The 17680-nt window shown below is 55.2% G+C and overlaps 1 protein-coding gene across 3 annotated transcripts in view; it reads left to right on the top strand.

Annotated features, from left to right (window-relative positions):
- RNF216 (ring finger protein 216) overlaps positions 1-15784 on the top strand; it is a 108906-nt gene extending 93122 nt beyond the window's left edge. For 2 of the 3 annotated variants that reach the window (XM_079771961.1, XM_079771963.1), the window contains exons 16-17: positions 12845-12914; positions 13287-15783. In XM_079771961.1, coding sequence (XP_079628087.1) covers positions 12845-12914; positions 13287-13606 — 390 coding nt within the window. In that variant the 3' untranslated portion in view covers positions 13607-15783. Of the gene's footprint in view, positions 1-12844; positions 12915-13286 lie in introns of all 3 variants that reach the window. The other variant, XM_079771962.1, reaches the window with a different exon arrangement.
- Positions 15785-17680: the final 1896 nt, after the last annotated feature.

Genomic DNA, 17680 nt, shown 5'->3' on the forward strand with positions numbered 1-17680 from the left:
GTGTGATAGGGAAGGACAGGAGCTGGAGGAGGAGGCCAACCTCAGAGTGACCTGGGAGACCTGTGTGGGGAGGAGGAGAAGCAGCAAGGCGGGCCAAGGAGATAAAACAAAGTCAGCCTGTTTGGGGACCAAAAATAGCCAGTGTGGCTTGCAGGTGGTGCGCTAAGGAAGGAACGTAAGAGAGGTGGGCAAAGGGCCAGGCTGTGGGTGGGTCTCACCGAGTGCGGTGGGTGCTGTTGCCGGATTTATAGGAGAGTGACTTGGCCTGATTTACGTTTTCAAGGTCACACTGGTATCATGTAGATTGAGAAACAAGGGGAAATTATAACATATATGTGATATAGGTAATCTATACTAATAAAAGGGTAATATGCTAATTAGACTGGATAGACCTGACATCTTCTGGATGTCCTTCTGGACGTCCTTCCAGACAAAGCCACGGTGGCAAGGGCTGAGGCAGAGGCGGTTAGGGGCGATCAGGCAGGCAGGCAGAGCAGTTAGAGGTAATCAGGCCGGCAGAGAAGAGTGGTTAGGGGTGATCAGGTCAGCAGGGGAGAGTGGTTAGGGGCATCAGGCAGGCAGGCAGAGGTGGTTAGGGGTGATCAGGCAGGCAGTCAGGCAGGTGAGTGGTTAGGAGCCAGTGGTCCCGGATTGCGAGAGGGATGTCCGACTGCTGGTTTGCACTCGATCCCTATGGGATCGAGCCTAAACCGGCAGACGGACATCCCCCGAGGGGTCCCGGATTGGAGAGGATGCAGGCCGGGCTGAAGGACCCCCTCACCCCTGTGCATGAATTTCATGCACCAGGCCTCTAGTATGTTAATATCTAAAGAGTAATGTGACTCAATAAGAAATCAGTAAAGCCCAGCTGGCGGGGCTCAGTGGTTGAGCATTGACCTATGAACCAGGAGGTTTTGGTTTGATTCCTCGTCAGGGCACATGCCTGGGTTATGAGCTTCTTCCCCAGTGTGGGGCGTGTAGGAGGTGGCCAATCGATGAGCCTCCCTCATCGATGTTTCTCGCTCGTTCTCCCTCTCCCTTCCTCTCTGAAATCAGTGATTAAAATATATATATATATATACACACACACACACACACACACACACATATACACACATATATATGTGTGTGTGTGTGTGTGTGTGTGTATATTAATATATTTTATTGATTTTTTACAGAGAGGAAGGGAGAGGTATAGAGAGCTAGAAACATCGATGAGAGAGAAACATTGATCAGCTGCCTCCTGCACACCCACTACTGGGGATGTGCCCAAAACCAAGGTACATGCCCTTGACCGGAATCGAACCTGGGACCTTTCAGTCCGCAGGCCGATGCTCCGTCCACTGCACCAAACCAGCCAGGGCTTTTTTTTTTCCTTAGAAATCAGTAAAAATCCCTATTTTACTAGTAAGTAAGGATCATTTTGTCTACGAATATCAGAAAACCCAAAAATAGCAGTGGCTTCTACAAGGTAAAGGTTTATTTCTCCCTCATGTAACAGTGGTGGGCAGCCCGGATGCTCACATTAGTGTGTGTACAGCTATAAAAAGCAATACTGTATATCTATGTTTTAAAACATGGAGGGTGGGGGGAGCATGGCAAGATTTACACATAAAATACAAACTGCATGCAGCTGGGGGTCACAGACCCGTTCCCACGGGGCGAGAAGTAACCCGAGTGGTTGGTGAACATGAAGTAGGCAGGTCTAGCAGACAGTAGGGTGTGGTCGGGACTGCGGCACACAGGAGAGCGTGTGGGCTGCTCCCTCACAGCTCCCACGGCTTGTTGCCAGATGAGATTCTATTCCGTTACCATGGCTGCAGATTTTCCAGAGAGCTGGAAGTCTGTATTTTAATGTGAACTCTCCCAATTTTTAAAGATTGGGCTATTAATCCAAGTATCTTTAAAACACAGTTCAGCCCTGGCCATATGGCTCAGTTGCTTGAGTGTTGTCCCATGTTGATTCCTAGTCAGGGCACAAAGCTGGGTTGACAGTTCAATCCCCTGTCAGGGCATGGACTGGAGGCAACCAGTTAATGTTTCAATCTCCCTCCCTCTCTCTTCCTCTGTCTTTAAAATCAATAAGAAATCTTTTTTTAAAAGTATATACAGTTCAGCCCAGCTGGTGTGGCGCGGTTGGTTGAAGCCTCATCCTGTGCACGAGGAGGGGGCAGGTTCAGTCCCCAGTCAGGGCACATGCCTAGGTTGCGGGGTCAATTGCCTGGTCAGGGTAGGTGCCGAGGCACCTGATAGATGTTTCTCTCTCACATCAATGTTTCTCCCTCCCTTTCCCCCCCCCCTTCTCTCCTTCCTCTCTCAAATCAATTTTTTAAAATAAAATAAAAAAGGAAAGACTTATAAGCCCTAGCCAGTTTTTCTCAGTGATTAGAGCGTCAGCCTTCAGACCAAAAGGTCGCAGGTTCTGTTCTGGTCAAGGACACGTACCTCTATTGCAGGCTCCATCCCTGGCCCTGGCTGGGCACATGCAGGAGGCAGCCGGTCGATGTGTCTCTCACATCAGTGTTTCTTTCTCTCAGTCTCTCCTCCTCCCTTTCACTCTCTAAAAATCAGTGAAAAAATATATATCCTCAGGTGAGGATTAACAAAAAAGAAGAATTTTTTAAATACACAGTTCCAGCCAGTATTTTGTAAGCCACAGTCTGTGGTACAGAACATCTTGGATGTGCCTGACTGGACGTGTCAGGGTAACAGGCGCCTCCGGGACAGCACAGCAGACGGGGCTGCTGGCCACAGAGCCACCACTTTGGAAAAGCAGTGAGTCCTCTGGAAACCAGGTCCCTGCGTATCAGGAACAGCCTCCTCACTGGTCAGAACATTGGGGTGAGGCCCCAGGAACTGCTCTTATCCCACAGCTCTGTGACCCCATAAGGCTTATTAGTAACCCCCGCCCCTCCCCACCGCCGAGGAAAACCATGAAAGCAGGGGGAGGCTTCGCAAAGAGAGGAGCCATCTCCCGCTGGCGGTGCGTGGAGGGCGGTGCGGCGCGGCGGGAGCACTGGGCCCGGTGACCCAGCTGCTTTGGTGACAGGACTTCAGGACGTGGCCATCCTGCTGGCTCACTCCTCTGCCCCATCCGGGGAGCAAGGGGGCTGAGCATCTCTAGGAACGTGGTGGGGAAATGGGATCCTTGTTCTTCGGCTGCAGCTCCTGAGAAGTATTCCTCCCCCCGCCCCATCTTGTCTCGAGAAACAAAGAGCAGAGTGGGAGCGACCACGAGGGAGGATGCCGGCAGTCTGGCCTATTCTTAGCGCTGGTTTCCTTTCTTCTCCTTCTCCCGGTTCTGAGTCCCTCTCCTGCCACCTCCTTTTCTTCCCACGCATGGAATCGATGATAAAGGGTTCTCGTGTTCTGTTGCCTTGTTTGGGTGCCACAGCTGCGGCTGCCCCTTGTTTTCTTGTTGAGTTGTCTTCTACTCTGAGAAAGGTTCTGGGTTTGCTTAAAATAAGCTGGAAGGAAGGTCAGGCACGTACAAACCCCTTGGATTTCCTCTGGTAGCCACAGCCAGAGATTTTGTTCTTCGTGTCCCGTTCCCATCAAATCTGGGATCAGCCCCGTTTCCTTAATTCTCACCAGGAGACCGATTGAATTCCAACCCAGCATCTGTTGGGGCTTCTGAGAACACAAAGCCATTCAGAAGTTGAGGGAAACAAAGCAGGCCCTGTCGACAGAGCCTGCTTTCCGCCTAATGAGCCAGCGCGGCCGGGAAGAGTCTCTCATCTGTCAGCGAGGGAGCTGTCGCTTCGTGGGTTAGCGAGACGGGGGGCTTTCATCCTTAATGACCAGCAATTGCTTGGGAACCCAAACTAACTTCATATTAGAGAGCTAAAATGGTGAATGGTAACATTCTTTTTCTGTTGGTTATCTAAAATAAACCAAAACATTCAACCAAGAGTCTTACAAAAACAAGATGTCATTTTAGAAAGAAAAAAGCAGAGAAGCAAACATAGTCACAGCAAACCACAGTTCTCTGGTTTAGGGGTCAGAATGCAAAGCGAAATCTCAACACACAAGTGAACAAACATTTTGCAATGGGGGAGGGTTCTCCCGGGACTTGACTGGGTCCAAATATGCTGACTCGTCTTGTCCGCCTGCGGCTGCCTGAGTGGCGGGGCTCAGCCTCCTCCCCGCTGCTGGGATGTGTGTGCAGGAGTCACCGGGCAGCCTGGACCCTACGCGTTTGGCAGAATTCCTTCAATACAAAACAAAGTCGGTATTGGTCATGGGTCTTGGCTACCAGAAACTGCACAGAATTGTTTTTACAACCTTGTTTTCTGAACGTGGGCGTGTGAAGCATGCTCAGTTCAATAAAACCCAAGGCTTTCACAGCCAGTTTGCATTTTGGTGTCATTACCTCCTGGCCATTGGTGAGGAAACCTCCTTATTTCTCCCAAGTCTGCAGTGGGTCAGACCGGGCCGCCATACGTGTTCTTACTTAATTCTGTAGCCGTTCCCCAAGGCAGACGTGTCGTCCCACTTGTACACATGAACACACGTGCTGGACACTGGTCAGTAACGGGCGGAGCAGGGTTTCCATCCCCGGCCTCCAGCTTGGAGACCTGGCTGCAGTGGCCCGGGAAGGAAGGACTGTTGCAGCAGTGAGGGGCAGAAGAGTACTTCAGGGGGCTGATGAGGAAAAGGTGGGAACCCACCCAGAAGGAAGATAGATATTCCAGACCTGAGGTTGGTAACTGATTTCTGGCCTCAGCATTGTTTTTCCTTAACTTTTTTTTTTTAATCCTCACAAAAGGAAATGCTGAGAGAGAGAGAGAGAGAGAGAGAGAGAGAGAGAGAGAGAGAAACATCAATCAGTTGCCCTGTATATGTGCCCCAACCAGGAATTGAACCCCCAACCCAGGTATGTGCCCTGACCGGGAATCGGAACTGGCAACCTTTCAGTGCACAGGACGACACTCAGCCAACTGAGCCACTCCAGCCAGGCTTCCTTAACTTTTTAAATTTACCTTCTACAAAAGGAAAAAAGAATCAAGTGAGCCCTCGTGTTGCTCCATCCCCCAGCTTCCGCAATTGGCCATAGCGTTTTATTTCTAGTCACTGTTTTAAATACCATTGTTTTCGTTACAACCTGGGGGCAGGGCCACTTTCCTGTCGTATGGATGAGGAAAATGACATCCAGGTCACTTGGTAAAACCGGATGCAAGCCCAGGTCTTGGACCAGATGTCGGCTCCTTCTCCTCCGAAAGTCTCCATGTCCTGGAGCGAGGTCCCAAATACAGATGCTCTCCACTTAGGGTGCCCACAGGGTCCCTGAGCCCAGTGAACTGAGTGGGCCTCCACAGGGGGGGACCCTCACGGGACCCCTTCCCCATTGAGCAAGTTGCAGATGGTAGAAAGGGGGCCTGGCAGCTCCAAACTTGGTGTCCCTGATGGCATGTGGGTGTCACTAGAGGACTTGGCCCAGGAGGACACAGCGTGGCTCAGCGCAGTAAGCAGGGCCTGTGGGGTGTGTGGTCTTCAGCAAATGCCTCAGGCCCCGGGCTGAGCACTTAGCCCTGAGAGGAGTCAAAACATGGCCACACTCCAGGCTGCCTCCAGACTCCTGGGGGCGCTCTAGACAGAAGGTGTTTGGGTGCGGGCCTCGCCCCAGGACAGACTGCAGAAGGCAGCCCAGAGCCTCGCCTTTGCTTCTCCCCAGCGCGGGCCAGACCCCAGCTGCACAGCACGTGCCCCTCCAGGCTGCGCGGCACCCCTCCCTGCAATTTCCTGTTGCAGGGGGACAGCTGGGCGGGGGTTAGACTCTGCTGTTGCTCGGCGATCTGCAGTCGATCTGGGAATAATTTGAAACTAAATCCTCGGCTCTTTGGAAGCCTTTTATGAAATCATTGCAAGTTTATTAACAACAGCTGTGGCCACACATGACCTGGATCCCAGCCCCCAATATCGCCAGAGGGAAGCAGTCGTTGACTTGCAATCCCAGTCACCTTTTCAGGGGGAGAAAAAGTCAGATGGAGGAGAGAAGCCCCATCCTTCCTCCCTGGTCACGGGGCTCGCGGCGGGCAGCCAGCCCTTGGGACAGAAATGTTGAAGAAAATAGGCTCAGGACTGGTCCAAGTTTCGGCAAGACAGCCATGTGCTGAGTGGTGGGTGTGTTTTAGGTGCTTTCGGCCTGTGGCTGGCGGTCATTGTTAATACCCAGTGGTACACGTTCTCCCCCCTCATGCTCTCCTGTCCAGACCCTGCGCCCCGGCTGAGCTGCGGCTTGTTGAGAGACAAGCTAAGAAGTTGGGGTTTGGGGCAGTTTTCTTCTTAATTAGAACCTATGGTGACTTCCGCCTCACTTCCTGCCGGCGCTGCATGCCGAGCCGTTACCTGGCAAGGCTGGGCCTGCCGTCCACCTCATGCTCCCGCCAGGCCCCACTCCCACCCACCTCCCGTGAAGCCGGCGTGCCAGTCTCCGGCTCAGGCCAGCACTTTCCGCATCCTGCTGAGCTCAGGAATTTGGGGAAGGAAGGGAATAAACTCTTCTCCCTGTTAAGATGCAACCCCCCGCTTGGTTCTTTACCTAAAGTGTCCTCCAGCCCTAGCTGGTTTGGCTCAGTGGATAGAGCCTCAGCCGGCGGACTGAAGGGTCCTGGGTTCAATTCCCGTCAAGGGCACATGCCCAGGTTGCAGGCTCGTTCCTCAGTAGGGAGTGTGCCAGAGGCAGCCAATCAATGATTCTCTCTCATCATTGATGTTTCTATCTCTCTCCCTCTCCCTTCCTCTCTGAAATCAATAAAAGTATTTAAATAAATAAAGTGTCCTCCAGATCTACTGGCCGGTGAGACTCCATGTCCCATTCTGCTCTGCTGCTTTGTCGCGTGCGCTGGCCCACTTGGGTGCTGCGCGTGTTCCGTCGAGGTTCTCAGAGTGGTGTGCGTGGCTCACTGCTGCTCCACCTGGTGCTTTGTTACGCTCAGTCTTCGGAGCCACCCATCTAGGGACGTTGTGATCGCTCACCAGGCCTTCCCCTCCACCTCAGCCTAGCCGAGCTGAAGGAACACTCTGTGGCCCTTTGGAAAGTGTTCACCGAGATGAGGAGGGCCAGGAGGAGGGCGCGCCCAGACTACGATCGGTCTTAAAGCCCGAGCCAAAGGCCAGGGAGACTTGTGCTGGGTGGGGGTGTCACCCTCGGTGGCTGTGCACCAGGGCTGTTGGGGTGTCCAGCTCAGTGAGTACGGACAGATGTCTGTCCCTCGTGCCAGGGGGTATGAAGGGGAGCGCAGGCTTCAAGCAGGTCCGGTTTATCCTCCAGCCCTATTGAGGGCAGAACCATCGGAGGGGCCCTAATGGCTCACTCCCAGGGCAGCGGCCTCTGGCTGCCTGCCGAGCCCAGAAGTGACCCGGCAGCCCTGAGGCCTGGGCGGCCCTGGGAGAGCGGCTGGGCTGAGGGCGGAGCGGCACACACAGGGAGGGCGCAGAGGCAGCCTTCTGGACGGGAGGGAGCCTGGGGGCTTTTCGAAAGTGCTCTGGTTACACGGCCGATGGGCATTAGCCCAGTGTGCCCTGGCGTTCTCTCTGTGAGCTCAGTGGGTGAGAACCAAAACCGGGGTCTTTCTGTGACAGAAGGAGAAAGTTCTATGGGCATCGTAGTACGTATGCACGTAACTTGCTGGCCTCATGAGAACATGTGTCAGGCAGGAAATCCGGGGTGTGTGTTCCACCATCGAGGTGCGCCAAGAACAGCACCCGGTCAGGGGTGATGGGAGGCTCCTCACCATGAGCCAGCAAGTCCTCCAGCCTCGGGGCGGGGACCAGCCTGCACCTGAGGTGTCTGGCTCCCTGAGTTCCCACTCTGGGGCAGCGAGTCTGCTGGGTTCACCTAGAGGCCCAGTGCCAGGGAGGCCAGTGCCAGTGGCTCATGTTAAGGCAGAGGGGGAACGTCCAGCCCACGGGCCGCATAAGACCCGCAAAATCATTTGGTCTGACCCTGCCGAGGCATTAGGGTGAGTTCATGAAATGTTTGACCAAATGTAGCAGGCTAATGTTTAAGTGGACAATTTTATATAGCCCAGAACGATGTGATAATATCCAAATGGCCCTTGGCAGGAAAAGGCTCCCCACCCCTGCTTTAGGGCTGGCACATGCCCTTCTAGGTGAGCTGACCCCAAGAAAGGAAGATTCCCCAAAAACTTCCCAGGGGCATGGCCCTTCTCGCTGTATTGGTTGTTTATCTCCTTGAGGCATTTGTTTTGTTTTGCCCTACTCTGCATTCAGTGGAGAAAGGAGATTTCAGAGTTCTGTCCTCTCCAGAAAGAAAAAACCCTCTTGTATTTCAAGATGGGAAAGAGACACTCTTTCTAGAACAAAGCAGGGCCTAAAAACAGTCCCCTCTGACAGTGAAGAGGGCGGGCGGCAGGGTTCCTGGCCTCCAGGCTCACTGCTCCCGAAGCTCCCATGCAGAAGCCTGGAGCCGGTCAGGCTCAGGCTGGGCCTCGGTTTCCGCATCTGCAGAGTGGGGCTTGATGAGCGGTACCTGACTCGCAGCGTTGTTAGGAAGATTACTTCTGTGTGAGCTGCTCAGAGAGAGAGCTGGCTCCCAGCCCTCCAGCTCGCCTGCGTTTCCTGTGAGTGACTCAGCCCGCACCTGGCTCACATCCTCTTTCCTCCCATTGTTCGCATTTCCAGCAGCCTCGGGGGTCCTGGCTTTGCAGACGGGCAGGCCTCCACCCGGGTCCTTACTCACGTGAGCGATGGCAGTCGGGCCCTAGCATGTTTCCCGAGGGAGCTCCCCTCTCCGAGGGCTTCGGTGCTCGCCTGTCACTCAGCCCCGAGCCTAAGAAGTCTTCTGGTGAGGAGCCAGTCTTCAGGTTTTATCTCAAAATAACCCTACACTTACCTTCTCTTTTTTTATTAACATTAATTTTTTAATTGTAGTAAAATATATATAAAATAAAACTTGCTATTTAAAAGTGTACAGCTCAGTCTGTCTTCACTCTTTACTTGAGGAATTTAAAATGCTTAAGAGAAGCTGCTTGTGGAAAGAATTTACACCCCAGACGAAGTAAGAAATCTTCCCTTTAGAATCTAACATATTTGGCTGAAACTATCATTTAAAATATATATATTAGGCAGTGTTTGGGTTTTTTTTTTTAATCCTCACCCAATAATATTTTTTCCCATTGACTTTTAAAGATAGTGAAAAAGATGGAGGGGGGGGAGAGAGAGAAACATTGATGTGGAACATACATCAATTGGTTGCCTCCACAATTGTGGGGAGTGAACCTGCAACCCAATTACGTGTCCTTGACCAGGAATTGAACTCTCAACCCTTGGAGCGGGGTGGGGGGTGGGGGGCAACTTTCTAACCAAGGAGCTACACTGGCCAGGACTTTAGGCGGTGTTTTAGTTCTTAGTTTCTAAACACAGTGTCCTGTGATTTCAACCACTTGGAGAAAGTTGAAATCTGAAACTCCTGACCCATATTCTAGGTGTAACTGATAATTACTCATTATTCATGCCAACAATCACTGCTCAAAAGAGTTGAGCGCTGACATTTTCTGGTGAAATACGGGCTGAGCTCAGACTCTAAGGGCACTGCCTGCGGGGGGAGGACAGGGCGTAAGGACAGGTGGTCTTGAGTCCGCTCAGCAGATTGGAGTGATGAGAGCAGAGGAAGGAAGGGGAGAGTCCAGGGCCTCTCTTCCAAGGGTGAGGGGCTCGCTCGCCGGCTCCTCGTCCCTCCTCCAGGGAGGGGCTCAGAGGCAGCGAGGCGCCTGTGCCGGCAGGACCGCCGCCCAGAGCGGGCAGATCTGCATCCGGAAGCTCAGCCAACACTCCCTCTGCCGGGGCCTCGGACGCACCTGAGGGAGGGAGTCCTTAGCTGCGTTCATTCAGGCTGAACTTCCACCAGGAGCATGGGGTCTGCCAGCACAGGGAACGCGTGGTAGAATCAGGCAGGTGCCCTGCCCGCCCGCCCTCAGCAGTGCTAGGGGACCTGGAATCTTCTACCGAGGAGGGAAACCTCTCTTCCCCTCATTCTTCACTTATCCTGACAGAACTGTTTCTGCTGTGCACCCAGCAGGGCCTGATCTACACCCAACACTCGATACTGGCTTCTTTTTTTTTTTATGATTTAGAAAAGAAAGGAAGGGAGAGAAACATCAATGTGAGAGAAACAGACCAGTTGCCTCCCACACTGTGGTTGGAACCCCCAACCTGGGCATGTGCCCTGACTGGGAATCTGACCGGCGACCTTTCGGTGCATAGGATGACGCTCAGCTAACTGAGCCACACTGGCCAGGACTCTCAGTACTGACCCGTGAGAGAAGCAATGCTTACACCCTTCAGATTTTCCCTTCAGGTCAGCAGTGGGACAGGGAAACCTTCCGGACCTCTGCGCATTTTCTCCAGGAAAGCCATTTGAGTGGCGCTGAGAACAGCGTAAAGCATTTGCTTAGTTTCCCACCCGCTAGCCATAACTTTGAGCAACTTACTTCCTCTGGGCCCTCAGGGTCTGTGCTGTAAGGAAGCTGGAGGGGGCGTTCTGAGATGCCTTCTGTGCTGTCAGGGGCCGTGAGCCTCCCACATGGAGGTGGTGTGGTGGAAACGGACTCGGTGGTGGTGATGGTGAAGGGAGTACTAATAGTGATCGTTAATAAGTGACCAGTCAAGAAACCTGTCGCTTGTACCTAAAGAAGCCTGAGAGAAATTAGAGGGCATCTCCCAATCTGTACCATTTTTTCTCAAAACTTCTCATGGTGCTGAACTCTAGCCTGCCATCTGTCAGACTTCCTGCCTTCAGTCCTGAGCGCTTGCCTCGTGCGGAGGCCTTTACACAGGAGCTCGTCGGTCCTTCCTTCCAGCAGCCGGTTTCCCACGAGGGGCTGAGACTCGGGTGTCGGCAACTCGCCCGGGTGACCTGCTGCGAGGTGTAGGCACTGCGCTCCTGCTTCCCTTCGTCTTCACCACTCCCTTCTGTTCCGTTGTGTTTTGTCTCCCTAGGCGTGCCCCTGGCACCAAATAGAGGTTTGCCAGCTCCTGGTCTGGATAATGGGTAGAACTTCCTGGACATTCACATGAAGGCCTTCAGGCTGCCCACCAGACCGGAGCTGCTGGGGCCCTTGAGCTGACTAGCTTAGTGCACACCCGGTAGAGCAGTGAGCTCCTCGTTTGGGGTGCTCGCAGAGATTCTGGGTGACCGCATCTTGGGTGTTTTAGCGTGCTTTGCATCCCCGGGGGTGGACATGACACCCACCAGGATCCCTCCTGGATGTACGACTCTCTGATGTGCGCAAGCACTTGGCAGCTTCCGAAATGCATGATGGGTCTTAACCTTTGTCCTATCTCCTGTTCCCCTGGCCTTGCTCAGAACAGCTGGCCAGGCGAGGCTGGAAAAGACGGGTGTCTGATAAGGATTTCCAAATGCCAGAGTTTGGAGAGTCCTTGAGACCATTGAGTCCAGACCATCATTTGAGGCCTGGAGAGTGTAAAGCGAAGTTGAATGGGGCTCCCACTGTTGCCCGCAGAGCCCAGTCTCCAGGGACTCTGTCCTAAAATCTTTACCTACAAACAAAGGGACAGTATTACGTAGCTATTCACTCATTCCATCCGTCTCGTTGTTGACCAGAAGTTGAACCAGTAAACTTAGAACAGTGTCTAGCACAGAGCAGGTATCTGACACGCAGGCTGAGTGAAAACGTGACTCCGGAACCCTCGAGGGCTCACGACTGCCTGGCGAACCCACAAACTGCTGTCTTGGCTGTGACGTTAACACCACGCGCAGTAAATCTGCAAACCGTCCACTGCGCAGCTGCACCATGGGGCTGCCCCTCCTCTGGGCTGGGATGCCCAGGGTCCTTCCCAGCTGGTCCTCCGCTCTGTGGCTCCACCCACATCTGAGCAGTTGCACGGCTGGCTCAGCCAGGCAGAGCCTCAGGTCAGCACGGAGAGTGCGGACTCGCCACTGACACTGCTCCCAGAGCGCACCCAGCGGGAGGAGGCTCACGCCGGGGCTGGGGAAACGGTGCGCAGCAGGCTCTTGAAGCACCAAAACTTGCTTGCACCCTCCCGCCCCCATGTTGGGCACTGCCCTTCCCTGTACTTCTTCAGCGTGGCTGCTCTTAACTCCAAGGGCAACAGCTGGAAGACCCAAACACAGACCAGGCCTGCCTGTCACTCGGTGTAACCGTGCAGCTGCTGGGCCAGCAGTGTCCTCTGCTCCCCACCCTGCCCCGAGCTGCTGCCCGTGCCCAGAGCCCCTCTGGCTCCTGTCCCCAGGCTGGGTAATCCAGGTCGGAAGTACCGGTCAGCACAGCCGGCCGCTCAGGTGGTGAGTTTGGGAAGGGGCGTGGCAAGGTCTGTTCTGGACCTGCTGTGCCCTTCCTCCTGCATCGGGCCTGGCCCGGCCCGTTCACCGGCAGGTGCTGCTGCTGCCACAGCCCGCCAGCCGCCGAGGCGCTGAGGGCCGGCTTCAGGGCTCGAGGCCTGAGCAGACTTTGGTGCAGCCCACTCGGGGGGAGCCGGCCAGACTGCTGGGCTCGGAGGCTGTAAGCTGAGGATCCTCGGGCCCTGCCCACCCAGACTTACTAGCTTCCCAAACCCCCCAGCTGCATGAGACAGGTTTTCCCTCTGCTGACCCTATAGCTGAGGGAACAAAGCAGGCTCTGGGCCCAGCCCCAGGCCACCTGCCTGAACCCCTCCAGTGGTGAAGGAGGGTGCTCAAGGAGCTGGGAATGAGTGACATGAAGGCCCACTGGTCAGCAGCAGATTTCTGGCTTCACCCCATTGCTGACCAGCGCAAACTGGCATCCCCAGTATCCCGGTGTGGCCTCCACGCTGCATGCAGCTGGTGGAGAGCCAGCGTCTCACCTTGTTGTTCTTCTAGGAAGATGATGAGAAGCTGATTGAGGAAATCCAGAAGGAAGCCGAAGAGGAACAGAAAAGAAAGAATGGAGGCAAGTGCTTCCCCCGCCCCCCCTCCACAGGCTCCGCCCAGCATGCTCCCCGCAGCTGCCCCCCCGGGGACCCTGGCACTCTGCCCGGCCAGCGACCACCCGGGGAGTTCAGTCTCAGGTGGCTCTAGACACACTGCAGCCCCTGTCCTGCTCCTGTGGGAAGCCCCTGAGAGCTTCGGTTCAGTTTCAGCACCTCCTTGATGGCAGGAAGGTCCCGAGGGGTAGGTTTCCGCTAAGGAAGGAAGGAGCAGCCAAACCAGACAGACATAGGCCCACCTGAGGCCACAGAGCAGTGCGGTGGCCCTCCAGGCCCTGGCTCTAAAGGGGAGTTTCTCAGCTCAGCCTGTTTTCTCCCAAACCCTCTCTCCTCAGAGAACACCTTCAAACGCATCGGGCCCCCCTTGGAGAAGCCTCCAGAGAAAGTCCAGAGGATGGAAGCCCTGCTGAGACCCGTCCCGCAGAACCTGCACCAGCCGCAGTTCCCCGCCTACGCCTTCGTGCCCCCCCCTTTCCCCCTGCCGCCCGTCCGGCCCGTGTTCAACAACTTCCCCCTCAACATGGGTCCCATCCCGGCACCGTATGTGCCTCCTCTGCCCAACATGCGCGTCAACTACGAGTTTGCCCCCGTCCACCTGCCCCTGGAGCACAACCTGCCCATGCACTTTGGCCCCCAGCCGCGCCATCGCTTCTGACACCCGAGCCCTGCCCCCCGGAGCCCCACTGAGCAGCGCGGGCAGGCGGGGCTTGGCTAGATCCCTGTCCACCCCGTGGCCAGTGGCTCTGCCATGCTCTCTAGGTAGGGATGATGGGCTTGGCTCCTAAAAGTATAGGCTGGTCTATCCCTCCCCTTCTTGGCAGGGCCACTTGCCCTGGAGGAGTGGCCGGCAGGCTAGTTCTTGCTGACCAGAGATCAGGGGGCAGCCACACCCCCTTCCGAAGAGCTCTGCCATCCTCGCAGCCATGCAGTGGCCCAGGCACAGGCAGTCCCCTCGGCTCTGTCACCCCGCCCTGCAGAGACCAGGGGAAGGTTCGCCTCCATCCCCTCGCCGCTAGGCAACAGGCGACTCTGAGAAACCGCACAGGCCTTCCTCGCCACAGCCGTCGGGTTCCTAATAAAGCTGAAGCGACAAGTAGTGCCGTTTGGGGAGAGGTGAGAGTCGTGTCCCCAGGCCAGCGCGGCAGCGCCCCCTTGCCCTGGGCCCCTGAGTGAGGCACTCGGAGCCGCTGGTCCCGTGAAGAGGGCAGAGCAGTGGCCACGGGCCCAAGAGCACCATGTCCCCCACGTCACGTCCAGAACGCCGGGCGCGGCCGTGGTGGCCGTGCAGAGGTCTGTCCTCTCCTTGGCCACTCGGATGAGACTGGCGTGCTGTGGGTTCTGTCTGTGAGTTACCCAGCTTCCCGTGGCCACTGGACTCCCTCAGTCTGGGAAGTCACGTCACCCAAAGCCGGCGGCCCTGACACTTGCCAAATGGAAGGTCCTGTGGGGGCAGCTGTAACGGGGCTGGTGGCTCTCCCAGGCAGCAGCTGGGAGCCTTCTCTGTCGCCAACCAGGCCGAACGGCTCCCCTGAGGCTCAGGGGGCGGGGGGTTTCTCCCACCAAGGTGCTGCCCCACCAGGTGCTCGGCAGGCCTGGCCGCTGCCTGTCCTGAGCTTCGTTGAGGCTCACTCAGGTCCCTGCTTGTCCTCACCTCCGTGGGGCCAAGCCTGCCTGGCTCCCCGTGCTGGCTGTTTCCACTGCTGTCGGGGGGTTCCCAGTTCAGAGCGCACCACAGGCCTCAGAGAGGAGGGGGGAGCGGACGACCCTCCCTGTCCCTGCTGCAGAGGCTGCGCCACCCAGGCCTGCTCACCGCGGCAGGACCTGAGCAGCCTGTGCATGGTCCCCTGCGCCTCAGCTCCTCGGATGGATTTCCAGAATTCGAACGGAGCAGGCGTGCTACGCTGCCCCTCACTGCCCTTCCCGTGGAGGCTGCGCAGGCAGCCGGTCACCTGGGCGCGAGGGGGGCCCATGAGGACAGGCCTGAGCGCAGTGACAGGGCCTGAGGAAGCATGTGCCTGCGCTTTCTTCCCCAAAGGGGTGGTCTCAGAACAGTGAGCCCCCAACAGACATCCCGCCAATGGGGAGGGTGAGCCCATGCATGCCTGAGGGGGTGCATTCCACCTCCGGCCCACAGCCGGGCTCTGGCTGCATGGAGGGGAGGGCCTGGGGCAGGTAGCATGGCCTGTCGCTGCCATCCAGCAAGTCCCCAGGGACCTGGTTCCCCCAGGCCAACCTGAGGACCTGTCCCCGGAGAATTCCGACTATTTCTCACCCGCGCACTGCTCGGGGCGTTCCTGCCGGTGGGCGCTCACGGGTCATGAGTTCTAACCCTGCTTGACCCTCTAGACACCTCAGGGTCCCGGAGGCAGACCTGGAGCCCGGGCTCAAGAAGCAGTCATACTAGTGATGGGGTTTGGGGCAGAGACGGGGCCATAATCATCTGACAAGCCAGCAAGTGGCTGCGATGCAAGTGACAGGAAACCCCTTTCTGGGGGACAAAGTAGGATGCCCAGCACTTTCCCCTCTGGGCGGAGTGCTCCCCGGAGCCAGAAACTGCCCAGCGACAGTCCCATTCCACTTGCCTTAAAACTGGAGAGAGGAATCTAGTATTTGCACTTCGCAAAGGATTTTCAAACTTCAAAAGAGCATGACCTGTCACTTTATAAGAATAGCAGAAATGATTACTAAATGTTTTACTTTCTGGTAGGAAAAACACATAAAATAATCCTGTTTTAACTACTGTGTAAAAAGCCTGTATCATATGTACCTTGGACTTTTGTAAATAAACGTTTGTGCACTCGGCTCCCTCTGGTTTCGTTTCTTCACATGGCCCCACTGCTCCCACGAAATCACAGGGGTCCCCGAATTCCTGGGGTGAGTGGATCTAGGCACCACTCCACGGAGATCGCAGGATCTGATCCCAGGGTAGCAGCCGCTCGGGGAGGAAGCTTTTCTCTCCTCCCCTGCCCGGGAGAGAAGTGGGCCCAGGTTGGGCACAAGTGGCTTATTTTTTGGGTGTTTGGGCACAGAATGTCCTTTGAGAACTCGTGGTCAGCCCCTCCTCCAAGCTGCTGCCGCAGGTGCCCCCTGGAGAGCCCCTTGCAGAGCTCTGCCCCCACCTCCCTGAAGGCTGGGTGAGGATGGCAGAAACCTCACCCTCCGAGTCCCGGACACCAAGGCTGCAGAGCAGAGCAGAGAGCCCCCACAGAGAGGCCCAGCGCTGGGTCCTGCCCTGCGGCCCCGGCCTCCTCCCTCAGGCACAGCCTCTTCCCTGCCCCTGCCCCCAGCCCACGGCTGCCCCATCACAGCACCTCCTATTGGGTGCCAGGCCCCGGGTCCCCAAGGGCATTCCGGGCACAGGTGGACCACAGCACACTCGGGCTCAAACCGAGCTCAAAGCTTTAATGAAACACGGGGCAACTCTCCTGTTGGCAACTTTTTATTGAATGGTTCCTTTATTATTATTATTTTTTTTTGTATGTTAAAAAAGTACAGCTGACCCTTGAGCAATGAGTAAGGGCGCGTGAACCGCCCACACAGTCGGAAATCCAAGTCTAACTCCAGGCGCCCCGCATCACATCCCTGGTTCCCAAGGCCAGTGGACCGTTGAGCACGCAGGTTCAAACTGAGAGGGTCCATTGAAAGACCCGCATGTGGGTGGGCCGCACAGTTCAAACCGCGCTGTTGGAGGGTCACCTGTGTTCTGAAATAAACCCTTCTGGTCCTAACCGGTTTGGCTCAGTGGATGGAGCATCGGCCTGCGGTCTGAAAGGTCCCAGGTTCGATTCCGGTCAAGGGCATGTACCTTGGTTGCGGGCACATCCCCAGTGGGGGGTGTGCAGGAGGCAGCTGATCGATGTTTCTCTCTCATCGATGTTTCTAACACTCTATCCCTCTCGCTTCCTCTCTGTAAAAAATCAATAAAATATATTTTTAAAAAAGAAAGAAATCCTTCTGAATGGGTCGGTGTGTTTTTAAATTTACCTGTGCTGTCTAGTCCTTGTTCCTGGACATATTGCATATTTTGCATATTTGCAGCAATATCGTAGTCTCCACAGTTTCAATAATTTAACAACAACGGAGCCACTTGAAAATGGAGCCGGAGCTGCCATCCCGGAGGAACTGCCTTGGTTACCTGAGGCCTCAAATCTTTGGAATTTTAAAACGGCAAAAACGACCTTGGGACTGGGCCTAGGGCAACATTGTGTCCCAAAGAACTGTGCAAAGACACCAGAAAGCAGATATGATTACCTGCCGGGGAGCTGAAACTTGGGGGCGTTTTCAATTAACATCACTGTTAGCTCGCCTGCACCTATAGCAACGCCTTCCTTCTCCTAAGTACTCCTGCTTTGTCTGCAATTGGAACACTGGGCTTCCGCCTGAATTAAAAATTCTTGAGTAGCTGTGCTTACTGACTTCAAACAGAGGCTTGTTGCCTCTCGCTTGGAAAGGCCTATTTAGTTTTAAAGTAACGGCTCTTCTCCTAACCTGCTACAATCTCTCCATCCACGCAGCAGTCACAGTACCTGCTGGCATGCTGCAACACCGGACCTGCTCAGGCCTTCGTTCTCACAAAAGATTTCAGACCTTGCCCTGCAACCTGCTCTCTTCCTTCCTCTCCAGGTCTGTGGCTCTGAAATAGCTCTCATCTGTCCTTTCTAGGCCTTCTGTGAGGTTTTTTTTAATCCTCCCCCAAGGATATTTTTCCATTGATTTTTTTAAATAAGAT

The sequence above is a fragment of the Cnephaeus nilssonii genome (genome assembly GCF_951640355.1).
Source record: "Cnephaeus nilssonii genome assembly, chromosome: 5".
NCBI classification, from domain to species: Eukaryota; Metazoa; Chordata; class Mammalia; order Chiroptera; family Vespertilionidae; genus Cnephaeus; species Cnephaeus nilssonii.